This window comes from Pungitius pungitius, chromosome 3 (genome assembly GCF_949316345.1).
Source record: "Pungitius pungitius chromosome 3, fPunPun2.1, whole genome shotgun sequence".
In the NCBI taxonomy this organism is placed as follows: domain Eukaryota; kingdom Metazoa; phylum Chordata; class Actinopteri; order Perciformes; family Gasterosteidae; genus Pungitius; species Pungitius pungitius.
This window is the reverse complement of record NC_084902.1, coordinates 12,327,206-12,341,937: the sequence shown is the minus strand read 5'-3', so window position 1 is coordinate 12,341,937 and position 14,732 is coordinate 12,327,206. Positions and strand designations below refer to the sequence as shown.

Sequence of the window (14,732 nt, the reverse complement as noted above, 5' to 3'; positions counted from 1 at the left end):
GAAATCCCCCTTTCCCAGTACATTTGGGAGTGAAACCGTGACAGAATACATGTTATTATGCCTCAGGGCTCCCTTCAGTCTCCAGATTCAAGAGATCTGGCCTTGATTGATTGATAGTATTGATGCCTCAGTGTTAGTCCATCTTAAAAATACACCATTACTGGGCTGGCACTTCACTTGTAAAGCTGCCTACGACATTGATGTATGCACTGATTTCTGTTTGGTTTAAAATATGGCCATTAAATAGCAACCAACTGCTGCTATAAAAAAACTGAGCTACTTAAATATAAATCAATTTGACTGATACATTTCTGTTAAATCCTTGTCATTCTGAACCTCAGCATATCTAATGGTTGCTGTTTCCATATTTCCTGACATGAATTCCACTTTCACAGCATCTTGTTGCCGTAATACATTGTGCATTTCTTCAAATGACAGTTGAGAAATAGTTTTTTTTGGTAGTGTAAATCATCAACTAGCAAGCCATTCCATCTGGGTTTAATTGGCTGATTCCTTACTGGATACAGCAGTGTCACATACAGAAGGTGGAGGTCAGACACAAACGTTCTGCTGAGGCTATTTCTTCCCCCCCTACAGTCTGCGTCAGAACCAATTTGAGACTGAATAACTTCTACACGCACACAGCTCCTCGGAGGCTCAGTATTACCTGAGGAATGTGTTTAGCTGCGTAGGAACCATGCTAACCCGAGGCACAATACAACGAGCTTTGAAAGAGACGGGCCACCAAAACACAGATTTACCAATTCAAATTTGGAGGATTGGCACATTTGCAGAAAATGCGGACAATGCTCTGATCCCCAACTGCGCTACACATAATTATTGATCCAAACTTCAGAAACTGGCATTAACACATAAATAGGAAGATATGGTAAATTAGTCCTTTCCAGTGCTTCTCCCTGTAATTGCTCAAATGAACATTTATTATTATTATTATTTAAGAGATGCACCATAGGAGATGAGAGCATCATGTCACTTGATCAAAAATGAAAAAACTGAGATGAAATGAAGCTGCTGGCGGTTGCCGATCCCTACTTAAGAAGCCAGCTGAAAGCCCTTAATGAATTGAAAATAAAATGTACTTTTTTTAGATCAATTTGTTTCAACAAAGACAACAACACCTTTGAAGGATTACAATTCAGTACCTTGGTTGAAAAACAAATCAGTACCGTCTTCACTAAAGGACAAAGCAACAATCAGGGCCGTCTGCTGTAGCCAAAGCAGTTCATTCCCTTCATTATACTCTGAGGGGATGCTATTCTTCACGTGGCTTTTATTCATTCTGAACAGTGTGGCTCTGCCAAAAACAAAAATGCAATTAAACGATGGGTTATTAATCTCGTGCTAGTGGCACCGAGACAAAATAAAACTGCATTCATTTCAGCATGCTTCTATGCACATTCGAGTGAGATATGAGTGAGAGAGAGAGTGTGTGTGTGTGTGTGTGTGTGTGTGTGTGTGTGTGTGTGTGTGTGTGTGTGTGTGTAGGTCTAATAGTCAGTACTACTCCGTGGTCATGACTAACGTGTAAGCCACATCTGCTCCTAGATGCCTCTCAGTCAGCCATAATCGTAGTCACAGCCATCCATCTGTTTGTGGCCGAGCAGCAGAGGGAACGCTCGACACAATCTGCCCTGCCATCCTGCCCCCCAAACCGCAGGGTCCGAGTACCCCATCAACGGGCCACGTCAATGAAAAACAGAGCCACCGAAGGCGAGGAGGTAGACGCATACACAAACACACACACACATTTTGCACACAGCGCACCCATTCACTGTTGATGACTGACCACTTATCGGAAACACCAATAGCCGTTAGCCGCGGGTGGCGAGATGAGCAGTGACCCTGCGTAAGAGGTGCCAAATGAAACCCTTCCAAGAAAAAGTGACGTTGAAGAACCAACACCAGAGTCCAAGGACCCGCCCTGAGGTGCCAAAGTGACAACTCTCCTCTCTCAACTATTCAAAGAGCACATTGTTATCCAGAAATTTTCTCAGTCGTCCTTCAGTACGAGAGCGGTGATTGTCCAATCACAGCTCAGCAACTGGAAGGAGACATGTCCGGCCTGTCAAGCCTTGGATTTCTTCACAGTGCACATGGGTCTCTGGTAGGAGACATGAGGGGGAGTAATAAGGGGTGTGTGCTTAGTTTAAAAAAAAGAAGAGCAAAAGTGTAAAGAATGAAGTAAAGACATTTCACAACTAGAAAATGCATTTCCTGCTGAAAATGCGTTGGAATGCAAAAAGCTGAATTTAATTTCAAAAAGTTGCTTAAAGTACAGAAATGAAACAAGCTGAAATTATTCTAAACATTGCTGAAAGAATAGAAAAGGCTGAAATACATTTAAAAATGGCTGAAAATACAGAAATGAGAAAAGCTGAAATGAACTTGAAACAATTGCAAAAAAACTGAAATGGGAGAAGCTTCTATGAATTTGAAATCACAGAAATAATAAAAGCTGAAATTAATTTCAAAAAGTTGCTTAAAATGCAACACACTGAAATTATTCTAAACATTGCTGAAATAGAAAAGGCTGAAATACATTTAAAAATTGCTGAAAATACAGAAATGAGAAAAGCTGAAATGAACTTGAAAGAATTGGAAAAAACAGAAATGGGGGAAGCTTCTATGAATTTGACAAAATACAGAACTAATAAATGCTTAAATTACTTCTAAACATTGCTGAATCTTTTTCATTCAAACTTAATAATGAACTTGGTAAATGGACTTGTACACCGCTTTGCTAGTCTTCTGACTACTCAAAGCCCTTTAATACTAGATGACATCTCTCACCCATTAATACACTGATGACACAACCTACCATACACATTGGCACCTGCCCATGTGCACAGAATAAACAAGACAGGAGAAGATCCTGGCAACAAGTCAAAATAAACCATTTTGCATGGTTGGTGAGTGCCTCAAAAGTTTGCAAATAGTGTAGAAATTACTGAGAGCTTCGTGGCGGTCGGTCCCATCAAAAACGCCCCTGGATACTTCCGGATAAGTTAACCGTCATGTTTTGATGACGTCATAGAGATGCGCGGTTTTGTGAAATAAAGATGGACGCATACAGCGCCAATGACTAATACAAGTACTACGTGTTTCACTTGGACAATTAAATGTTAGTGGACACACACAAATACTACAGCCCCCATCTCGATTACAATTGTTCACTCCTCAGTGCGCAGTTTCGCCCACCAGCGGACCCCCTCCTCCCCCCTAACCCCGGCTGGTCCACCGTAACTTTTGACGTGCTTTTTAACCGACGGACCTTCTTGCGGTCCGATGAAGGTTATTAATAGTATATTAAGTTGACGCTTTGTTGCGTAAAATAAAGACCAAACGATCTCCTGTCATTCGCGTAAGAAAACAAACTCACGTGTCTGCAGCTCAATCACCGAAAGAACAACGTCACGCCCCTCCCCCGTAACTTTTGACGTGCTAACGGACCTTCTTGCGGTCCGCGAAAAGGTTATTAATAGTATCACTCGCGTAAGAAAATAAACTCACGTGCCTGCAGCTTAATGACAACACCGAATGAACAACGTCACACCCCCGCTTTAAGTTTCCAGCGGGGAGTAGCCTCGTTAGCAGTTTAGCTAGCTAGCACTCTATCACTTATCGCTCTCACATGTTTGAAATATCTTACGGTCCAGCCTCCACATTACTTACGGTCTGCTCGTCCCGGGTCTCCGTCCCAACTCACGACACGCACGTCCATACGTACGGTTAGCTAAACACGGTTAAACCTACACGTCCATGTACGGTTAGCTAAACACGGTTAAACCTACACGTCCATGTACGGTTAGCTAAACACGGTTAAACCTACACGTCCCTGCGCAGTGGATGACTCCTGAGCTACGTCTTTATGTCCATCGATCACCAGCTGGTCGCTAATGAGCTCAAAGTGAAGAGAGTGAAGAGATTTAGACAAAATCCACACCTCAAACAAATGCTTCCTGGAGCAAAACTATTTGTGGTAGCCAAAAAATAATGGCATTTTGAGGGACCCAAGACTCTACCGAACGCATGAGTGTAGTTTTTATGTCTCTATGTGTTTTAAAACTGCTCAAACAGCCGTTTACAAACAGTGTACCGTCTGTGTGTTTTTTTTAAAAATGTCGGCAGATTTGTATGGAAGCTTATGGGGCTCGGGGCAGACTTTGTCTCACAATCGGGCTCCTCACGCAAAAAGTAAATAACTCTGAGATTCCAAACTTATACGAGTCCAACCAGCACAAGCACAGCTAATGTTTTCTTTTTAAATGAAGGCTGAAAAGTGAATATTGTGGCCGTAAAGATAAAAGTGCCTCTTTTTTTTTTACTGAATCCTGACACGGCGCTCACTCTAAATCCCGGGACAATCTGGAAAACTCCACTCTAAATTCGAAAGAAACCCCAAAACTAATGAAACATAATTAGTGATTATGAAAAAACTAAAATAGATAACAAGCTGTTTTTTTAATGAAATTGTTAAGACTTGTGGCAACATTTTAAAGTTTAAATGGTGTCTCTAGCTGAAAGATTGGAAAAGCTGAAAAAGTTGAAAGTTGAACAAGTTTTGAGAGGATTTGAAAATTTAATCCATTGGAAACCATGTTAAAAAGTTTGATGTTTTTAATTTATATTAATTCAATTATAAGAGCTAAAAAGCTGAAAAGTCATAGCACCCCTCCCCTGAAGGAGCTGAACATTTTAATATTTGAATGGTCTTAATAGCTGAAAGTGTGAAGGAGTTGAAAGGTGCGGCGGAAGAAATAGAATAAAAACTAGAAAATGCATTTCCTGCTGAAAATGCGTTGGAATGCAAAAAGCTGAAGTTAATTTCAAAAAGTTGCTTAAAGTACAGAAATGAAACAAGCTGAAATTATTCTAAATATTGCTGAAAGAATAGAAAAAGCTGAAATACATTTTAAAATGGCTGAAAATACAGAAATGAGTAAAGCTGAAATGAACTTGAAACAATTGCAAAAAAACTGAAATGGGAGAAGCTTCTATGAATTTGAAATCACAGAAATAATAAAAGCTGGAATTAATTTCAAAAAGTTGCTTAAAATGCAACAAGCTGAAATTATTTTAAACATTGCTGAAAGAATAGAAAAAGCTGAAATACATGAATGAGAAAAGCTGAAATGAACTTGAAAGAATATCAAAAAAACAGAAATGGGAGAAGCTTCTATGAATTTGATATCACAGAAATAATAAAAGCTGAAATTATTCTAAACATTGCTGAAATAAAAAAGGCTGAAATACATTTAAAAATTGCTAAAAATACAGAAATGAGAAAAGCTGAAACGAACTTGAAAGAATTGGAAAAAACAGAAATGGGGGAAGCTTCTATGAATTTGACAAAATACAGAACTAATAAAAGCTTAAATTACTTCTAAACATTGCTGAATCTTTTTCATTCAAACTTAATGAACTTGTACACCGCTTTGCTAGTCTTCTGACAACTCAAAGAGCTTCAATACTAGATGACATCTCTCACTCATTAATACACTGATGACACAACCTACCATACACAGTGGCACCTGCCCATGTGCACAGAATAAACAAGACAGGAGAAGATCCTGGCAACAAGTCAAAATAAAATATAAAAACATTTTGCATGGTTGGTGAGTGCCTCAAAAGTTTGCAAATAGTGTAGAAATTACTGAAAGCTTCGTGGCGGTCCCATCAGAAACGCCCCTGGATACTTCCGGATAAGTTAACCGTCATGTCTTGATGACGTCATAAAGATGCGCGGTTTTGTGAAATAAACATGGACGCATACAGCGCCAATGACTAATACAAGTACTACGTGTTTCACTTGGACAATTAAATGTTAGTGGACACACACAAATACTACAGCCCCCATCTCGATTACAATTGTTCACTCCTCAGTGCGCAGTTTCGCCCACCAGCGAACCCCCTCCTCCCCCCTAACCCCGGCTGGTCCACCGTAACTTTTGACGTGCTTATTAACTGACGGACCTTCTTGCGGTCCGATGAAGGTTATTAATAGTATATTAAGTTGACGCTCTGTTGTGTAAAATAAAGACCAAACGATCTCCTGTCATTCGCGTAAGAAAACAAACTCACGTATCTGCAGCTCAATCCCCGAAGGAACAACGTCACGCCACTCCCCGTAACTTTTGACGTGCTTATTAACCTACGGACCTTCTTGCGGTCCGCGAAAAGGTTATTAATAGTATCACTCGCGTAAGAAAATAAACTCACGTGCCTGCAGCTTAATGACAACACCGAAGGAACAACGTCACACCCACGGTTTATGTCTCCAGCGGGGAGTAGCCTTGTTAGCAGTATAGCTAGCTAGCAATCTAGTACTTATGGCTCTCACATGTCTCAAATATCTTACGGTCCAGCCTCCACATTACTTACTGTCTGCTCATCCCGGGTCTCCGTCCCAACTCACGACACGCACGTCCATACGTACCGTTATCTAACCACGGTTAAACCTGCACGTCCATACGTACAGTTATCTAACCACGGTTAAACCTGCACGTCCATACGTACCGTTATCTAACCACGGTTAAACCTGCACGTCCCTGAGCTACGTCTTTATGGCCATAGATCAACAGCTGGTCGCTAATTAGCTCACGGCGAAGAGAGTGAAGAGATTTAGACAAAATCCACACCTCAAACAAATGCTTCCTGGAGCAAAACTATATGGGGTAGCCAAAAAATAATGACATTTTGAGAGACCCAAGACCCTATCAAACGCATGAGTGTAGTTTTTATGTCTCTGTGTGTTTTAAAACTGCTCAAACAGCCGTTTACAAAAAGTGTACCGGCTGTGTTTATTTTTTTTAAATGTCGCCAGATTTGTATGGAAGCTTATGGGGCTCGGGGCAGACTTTGTCTCACAATCGGGCTCCTCACGCAAAAAGTAAATGACTCTGAGATTTCAAACTTATACGAGTCCAACCAGCACAAGCACGGCTAATGTTTTCTTTTTAAATGAAGGCTGAAAAGTGAATATTGTGGCCGTAAAGATAAAAGTGCCTCTTTTTTTTTTACTGAATCCTGACAAGGCGCTCACTCTAAATCGCGGGACCATCCGGAAAACTCCACTCTAAATTCGAAAGAAACCCCAAAACTACTGAAACATAATTAGTGGTTATGAAAAAAGTATAATAGATATCAACAAGCTGTTTTTTTAATAAAATTGTTAAGACTTGTGTCAACATTTTAAAGTTTAAATGGTGTCTCTAGCTGAAAGATTGGAAAAGCTGAAAAAGTTGAAAGTTGAAGAAGTTTTGAAAGGATTTGAAAATTTAATCCATTAGGAAACCATGTTAAAAAGGTTGAAGATATTAATTTATATTAATTCAATTATAAGAGCTAAAAAGCTGAAAAGTCATAGCACCCCTCCCCTGAATGAGCTGAACATTTTAATATTTGAATGGTCTTAATAGCTGAAAGCGTGAAGGAGTTGAAAGGTGCGGCGGAAGAAATAGAATAATAATATGGCGGAATAAAGAAAAGAAGAACAATACTTGGAATGCTTGAAGCATTCCAACTAAAAAGGCGGAATAAAGAAAAGAAGAACAATACTTGGAATGCTTGAAGCATTCCAACTAATTAGTTTCAGCGAGTTGGAGAACATGTAGCTTAGCTAGCATTGCTAACATAGCTAGCTCGCTACAACTGATCTGCCAGAAATGGCTCTCATCGCCGGTTTGTTAAACTGCACACGTGCAATGTGAGAAACAGGCTTGACAGGCAATTGGTTGATGTTTAAAGGATTGATTTTGGCTGGTATCTAGTGTGAGTCTTGTCACTCTGGCCCCCAGACTCATTGGCAACAGAATAGGCCCCCAACAGCCCCCCAGAGGGGAAGAGTGGAATGAGATTTAGTTTACAGTTAAATGTCTCATACTCGTTTAAACAGACGTCCAATAGTGCTTTCTTCTTTATTCTGCAAAACGTTTCAAACAAATGTCAGTTGTTATCCGGTGTAGATGAGCACAACAATATTTGAGCAGTTATCCTGTGTGTGTGTGTGTGTGTGGGCGGGCGGGGCACCAACCTTGCTGCGTGCGACGACGTTGAGTAGACACACACCACAAGCCAACTCCTTGGCGTTCTTAATACCGTGCCTCAAAATACAGGAGGAGAAATCAAGGGAGCTCTCATCAGGCTACAAACACAGACACACAAAAAAACCACACAAACTAATTTTACTTCCTGCCGCAGGGAAAAATTTAGTCATTTCTATTTCTTCTGATAAAAGCATTGCGAATACGTCTGCTCCCAACAAACATCTCTGAGCATAATCACCTTTCCCTGAAGACTAAGGAGAAGTACAAACAAAACCGACAAACGTCTTCTATCTTTTAAGAAAAAAGCTCCTCGTCTGATTTAATTAAACATGCATTCTGTTTTTCTCGCTTCCTCCTTGAGATACTACGCTTTAAGTTCCTCAATGTGAAAAACAATATTGAATGAGACAGTCCTCCTCAGCAGACAGCTGGGGTTTAAAGAAATAAACAGACCGGCTAAAAGGCTAAAGCGACACTGCAAACAAATCATTGAATTATGATTCTTTTTTTCTTGCAAATGGAACTAAAATATTGCTTATGCCTCCGTTCCATTCGGTTATTGCTGTCGCTGTGTATTTGTGTACCTGCACTTAGGTTTAAACAAATGTCTGGTGCTTCACTGCGCAACTGTGAATCTTTGATAGGTTGGAACTTACAGCGAGCTTGGCCAGCGACATGAAGCCCATGAGGTTGTTCCACACGCGGCTGATGTCCTTGAGCAGCTGCTGCAGCTTCTCGGAGCACACGGCCGTCGCCTTGATGCCCAGCTCCACGCGCCTGGTGACGCGATACACTTCCACCACACCTGTCGGAGGGAAATACACAAGCGCACACATCACGAAAACATGTTTTGTTGCTCTTTTTGATCCACTTCCAGGGAGGCACAGCGTCTTCGGTCCCAGCAGCTCATTAAAAAGGAGAGGAGCACAACGAGGGAGCGGGACCTCGTCAAGGCTGGCGGAGATAAGCTATCACACCAGAGGTCGCTTTAATCCTGTCCTCTCTGTCCTTCAGAGGGGTACAAGGCCACACACAAGGTTCTTCAACAGCCTCACACTGCATAGCTCAGATTGGCTTGCTCATAGTGGTGTGTGACTCTGTGTGTGTGTGCGTGTCCTGTGACTCCTCACCCAGCAGGTACTCCATGCCCTGAGCGGACTGGATGACCTCGGTGCAGACGGAGGAGCTGCTGATGCTGTTCAGGATGTTGTTGGCTTTGGTAATGACCTTAATGTGGGATGAGAGAAGCCATCATTATAACACTATGCATATATACATTTTCATCACAACCTTGTCTTGATTAAAAATGAAAAAGTGCTTAAATATTTACTGTGCGTTGTTATACTGTGTTAATAAGGAACCTTCTTCCAGTTCCTGTATTTCTGGGCCTGTTGCTCTGTTTTAATTTCCCTCCACTCTCATAATAAAAAATCACCCTGGGACAAGGTGAAACAAACCAATACAAACCTCCAAAGCAGTTTCTAGACACCTCTGCCACTCGTATGCGTACCGCTCGCTCTCCTGCAGCAACAGAGCACAAAATGATCTCCCATGAACACACAGGACCACGTCTTTATTCTGGAGCCGTTCACAGGCCGGAAATCTGGTGGTTCCTCACCTCTACCTCCCCGGTCAGGTCCTTGTACTTGTCCCTGATGACGGGCAGCGCGGGCTTCTCGCTGAGGGTGTTAGATCGGTCCCTGAAGGGCTGGTCTGGGGCCGGAGACGGGGGAGAACGCCCAATCTCCTTGTCGCCCAAACTGTGGCTGCGTTTGTGGGAGCCTGAGACAAAGCGAGAACACAAACTTGTTTTGTTTCACAGGCACCTATGGTGATGACTCATTTTGATGCATGTTGGTTTACCATCGTTAGACATCCATTATTTTGCATCTAGTACTTTGTGGAAAAGGACAGCATCAATAAATGCTTAATTTGTGACACTGATAATTACGCAAAAAAGAGGCACAAATATGCAGGCATGAATTATTCATCGGGACTCCCAGGCAGATCCTGGCAGGGCACCACAACAAACATGGACTATTCCAGTGGGGCTGGCAGTAAGTGAGTTTGTGTATCCAGACACAGGTAATCTATCCCCCCCCGCCTCCAAATTCTACACCACCCACAGAGACAAGCGTCATCGTCCCCACAACCCAGAAGCTCCCCCCTCAGATCAGATTACTGTTGCACTGGGCGCAGAGAGGAAAGAGAGGCTCTCTTTCTCACACAAATTAAATCCAGCACAGGGAGATAAATCTATGGAGCAAATGGGCCTTTATGACAGTGCGGGAATAGCTGACAAATTATTCCTGGAACATGATGACCGCAAACGGCGGTTAAAAAATGAGCAGCTTCTCTGTGGATAGGGTTAATGTGTGCTCATGGATTTGTTGGCCTCTGCTAATCTCTCTCACCCGTCACCCCAACACTGCCATCTAACGCCTGACAGCTTCATTGCAGATCTGAGCGTGTGAGGGTGGGCAGCAAGAGGCTTTTCAACAGTGTTGTTGCGCCATTTTAGGGCCACGGGGTTTAAAAATAGCCTACAGCAGTAGTTCCGATACTTTCTCTGCCAAGCCCCCCAGGAAGGCTCCCCCTCCCCAAATGGGTTGTACCTTCTTTCTTTTGAACTAATTGCATTAAAATATATATAATCTATATAAAATATTAGTTTTACTTCCGAAAATGAGTACATATTACCTCACTTTTCCACTTTTATTTTGTTTGTTTTTTTACTCAAAAGGAAAGTAGTAGTAGATTTAACTTTGCTGGTGTCTCCCTCTTCTTGGCCAGTCACAAATTTGTGTATACCAAATACTCAGCATCCATCTTTGAAATTAAAGGATAGGACCAATTTGGATTCCAAATGCCCATGAAAGCTCATGAGGATGACAGGCAGTTAGGAACGAGTTTAAATCAGTTTAAATCTGTCAGACGTGAGCATGTTTAAACAATGAGGCAACCAGGCCTGTGTAGAAATGTACAAAACATGTGACTGCCTTTGGTTGGAGGGCTGGAGGAAACTGGACTGTGAAAACGTCTATTTCTTTTTATCAAAGCCACTATATTATAACTCAACAAATCCTGACGTTGTTAGTCGCAAACCTAAAGATTTTTTAACACAAGATCGAATTGATTAGTTCTTTTCTGTTAAATATCATATATACATATCAGGTCAAACATATTTAAAGATATCTTCGATGGTTCCTGTAAATTGTGAAAGGCGCCATTTTCTACTATCGTTCAAACATGAGTTCAACATGATGATTGTGACTCACCTTGAACTGACAAGTCAAAGGTCGCCAGTTCGTTCTTGATCATCTCTTCGCTGGACTTGACGTTGGTCTGAGCACTGGCTTTGAGGAAGTCAGACTTGCCAAACTTAGGCTTGTCCCCCTGAAAGGCCCCAAACTCATCAGAGGCCTCGCTCTGGTTTCCCTCAGAGCCGCCGTCGGCAGCGGCGGCCAGCGAGTCAGACCTTTCAGAAACAGTGCTCGCAAAGTCCCCAAAGTCGTCCTCGTCATCGACACCGCTCTGCTCCCCGGGGCCAAAATCAACAAAGGCCTCAAACTTGTCATCCGTGGACGAGCCGTCCTCCGTGGGAACAGAGGTCGCGACCTTTGCTACGGAGCTGCCCGGGAGATTTTCTGTGCTGCCAAAGGTCGGCTCCTTCCTCTGTCCTGGCACTAATGATGGAAGGGAAGCCCCCTCGAAGCCCTGTGGCTTCCTGACCTCACCGGGCAGACATTCCTCGCGCTCTGACCAGTCGTAGCTGGACAAGGTGCTGAGAGCCGACGTCCCGAAGGGGTCAAATTTCCCGTCGTCTCCGTCTGTAATGACAACACAGATACACCGGTGGTTCCTGGGAATAGACGCTGTCACGATAGGAGGAAGATCAATGAACCCAGATGAGGGACTGAGATTTCTGTTGGATATTTTACTCATGGATGGTTCGGGTGTTATATATTTCCTCACTTATCTCTGGTGGTGTCAAGCCCTGAGACAGTTTGGGTTTCATTAAGTCTGACATTTCTGACTTCACCCAAATACAGTCCTTTAGTGGTGCTCAGGAGAATTGCACTGAAAAACAACCATTTCATCAACCATTTCATTAAAAAAATAAATGCCTGATTACCTTTGATACCTCACCGTGGACAGTCCCTGCATTATTCAAAATAATGTGTTGAATCTATGAAATGTCATTTTTCAATCCTGTAAGCACCACAAACTATTGTTCTGGGCTGGAAGCAGAAATCTCAAAGATATGTAAAAAATGTGTAGATAAAACCTAAACTACCCACTAAATTTACTAGCATATTTTGTGGTGTACTTAAGCTGCATAGTCAACGGTGTTAAGAATGAGATATTTCACACTTAAATGTTGGGAAAACACATTCTGAAATGCACGGGCGATCACAAAAAATGGGGCTTGAACATATTCAACGCTGACTTCTCCGTTTCAACAATAGCGCCTGACTAATTGTTGCTGTAGTAACAGTGACACATCCTCTCATCCAGATTTCTCCTCACAAATATGGAACGAAATGTTTTGATGTCAGATGTCGATCATGTTTATGAGAAGAAAATGACTGCTGTCAATTTATTATAACACAATGAATACTAACACTTGTAGTGGACAGTTCTCTCTACAATGGCTGCCACTTGCTGCCCTGCTTGCATTGATCATTAGTTGATCTCTTTATACTAACGGATATATTTTTTTTATGTGATAATGACAACATCAATAAAAGATCCCTTCTGCCATTACATCTGCTATGTTTCTTACACCCCGTTGTGTTGGCAGAGCAGTTTATGTTCTCTTTAACAAAAACACTGACACACCTCACACACATCTGTCACAACACCGGAGGATTCACGTCTCTCTCGGTTATTTTCCAACACATCCGCACATATTGACCTTGTTTTGCAGGACAGAAGCTCTCAGATACCAAAAGCAATTTGTGAAATTGACAAGGACCTAGTACCGTAAGCCTTGTGTTATTAGATCACTTGCGGCTTCTGAAGAAATGGAAGGAGGAAAAAGAAGACGGTACGCATTTGAGCAATACCAACAGTAATATTTATTACGACAACATGAGTAGAGAGAAAGAGAGGTCAGAAAGTACTGTGAAAGAGGTCTATCATTACAAGAGGTTTGTCAAACTAACACTTGTCAAATATTAGATTTCAGTCATTTAGAATACAAGGGCATGCAGAGTCAGGAGGAAAGGGTAGAAAATAAACAGTAAGTAAGTAAAACCAAGATAATCCGAGGATATTGAAGCAGGAACCAGAATGAGAAGGCACATCCACAGACTAAAATCAATAATTCTGGGGAGAGGACAAACTGTGTTTTACTATTGGGATTTAAAGCAACAGGTGTTTTGGAAAAGATTTGAGTACAGAACACTCGCAAAGCCAAGTTGAAAAGATAATGTAAAGAACCAGCTCAAGGCAGGAAGCATTAACCCTTTGAGAACTTGAGGGAAGAATTGGTTAATTTGGAAATTCTAAAACTGCATTTTAGTAGCAGTGGGGACTAAAAATGCACAATTCAGAATGCTGCCATTTATCCATTTACAATTATGAAATAATATTTTAGTCCTTGAGTTTATTCTAATAACAAATTAAAGGGAGGTAATCACAACGTCCGCATTAACCTCATCATCTGCATCTAAAAACATTAAGTGATCTTGTTCAAGCACTCAAAGGGTTACAGAAAACAAAGAGGTTCATTCTTACACCTGACATCCCAGAAAGGATTTTAATTACATCCAAGCACAGATGCAGAAACAGATTTAAAGAGACAGTATCCCTATTCCTTTGCGACAGTGATTGTTTGACAAAGCAGGCCAATGCGCAACACACTCTTATAATCCTTTAAATAATACCACATCACTACTTGAGACACCAATGTTTTTGTTTGGAATGTTGACCCAAAATATTTTGATCTTACTAAATACTGCAGGCTACATTTAAATTACATACTTTGCAAATTACACCAAGATCAAGGAGTCCTTCATAATCAGAGCTCAATAGTCCTGTAATAAAAATACACTATTAAATCTGTATGTATACATTTGTTTCCTTTGATAAAACAACTTGCAATACTGCTATGCATAAAATGATATCTTGTATTATGTTCTTGTCAATTTCACAAATTGAAAAGGCAGGCATACTGCAGCAAAGAGCAAGGCAGGAAGGGTAATACTAACGACATGATGTTCTCAGAGAGCCAGACCAGAGAGTACACATGATGATTCATGCTGCACTATCACAGACAACGGTGAAAAACAAAGAAACAATTAAAACAAAAAGATTCCTAAAGAAAGGAACCTAACAAGAGAAATACTGTCTCTTTAAGATTACGTCCAGAGAACCACGTAATGAGGTGCTCAAACTGCTTTAAACATCAGATTAGCCCCAAAGCTCTCCGGAAAACGGAACATCAGCTCCTTAGACTTTGTTTAAAAACATCATCGAACTCCTCAACTCTGTATAGAAATTCAAATAAGGCAATGGGGATGTTTGTATTCATGATTTCTTTTTCTGATCAGGAAGAAAATGGTGAAATGATATGAGAGACCTGTTATTTAAGTTAGGATTATCTGATAAAGTCTAGGAACTTGGATGTATGAGTAAAAAAAAGAAAAGGGTTCAATAAAG

The 14,732-nt window shown here is 41.3% G+C and overlaps 1 protein-coding gene across 9 annotated transcripts in view; it reads right to left on the bottom strand.

The window, feature by feature from the left end:
- Nucleotides 1–14,732, bottom strand: part of synrg (synergin, gamma) — a 35,265-nt gene that overhangs the window by 3,357 nt on the left and 17,176 nt on the right. For 7 of the 9 annotated variants that reach the window (XM_037457232.2, XM_037457494.2, XM_037457357.2 and 4 more), the window contains 7 exons: nucleotides 11,345–11,896; nucleotides 9,685–9,848; nucleotides 9,534–9,587; nucleotides 9,197–9,293; nucleotides 8,723–8,871; nucleotides 8,054–8,164; nucleotides 7,904–7,942 (listed from right to left, as the gene is read on the bottom strand). In XM_037457232.2, coding sequence (XP_037313129.2) covers nucleotides 7,904–7,942; nucleotides 8,054–8,164; nucleotides 8,723–8,871; nucleotides 9,197–9,293; nucleotides 9,534–9,587; nucleotides 9,685–9,848; nucleotides 11,345–11,896 — 1,166 coding nt within the window. The remainder of the gene's footprint in view (nucleotides 1–7,903; nucleotides 7,943–8,053; nucleotides 8,165–8,722; nucleotides 8,872–9,196; nucleotides 9,294–9,533; nucleotides 9,588–9,684; nucleotides 9,849–11,344; nucleotides 11,897–14,732) is intronic. The other 2 variants (XM_037457678.2, XM_037458031.2) reach the window with 1 other exon arrangement.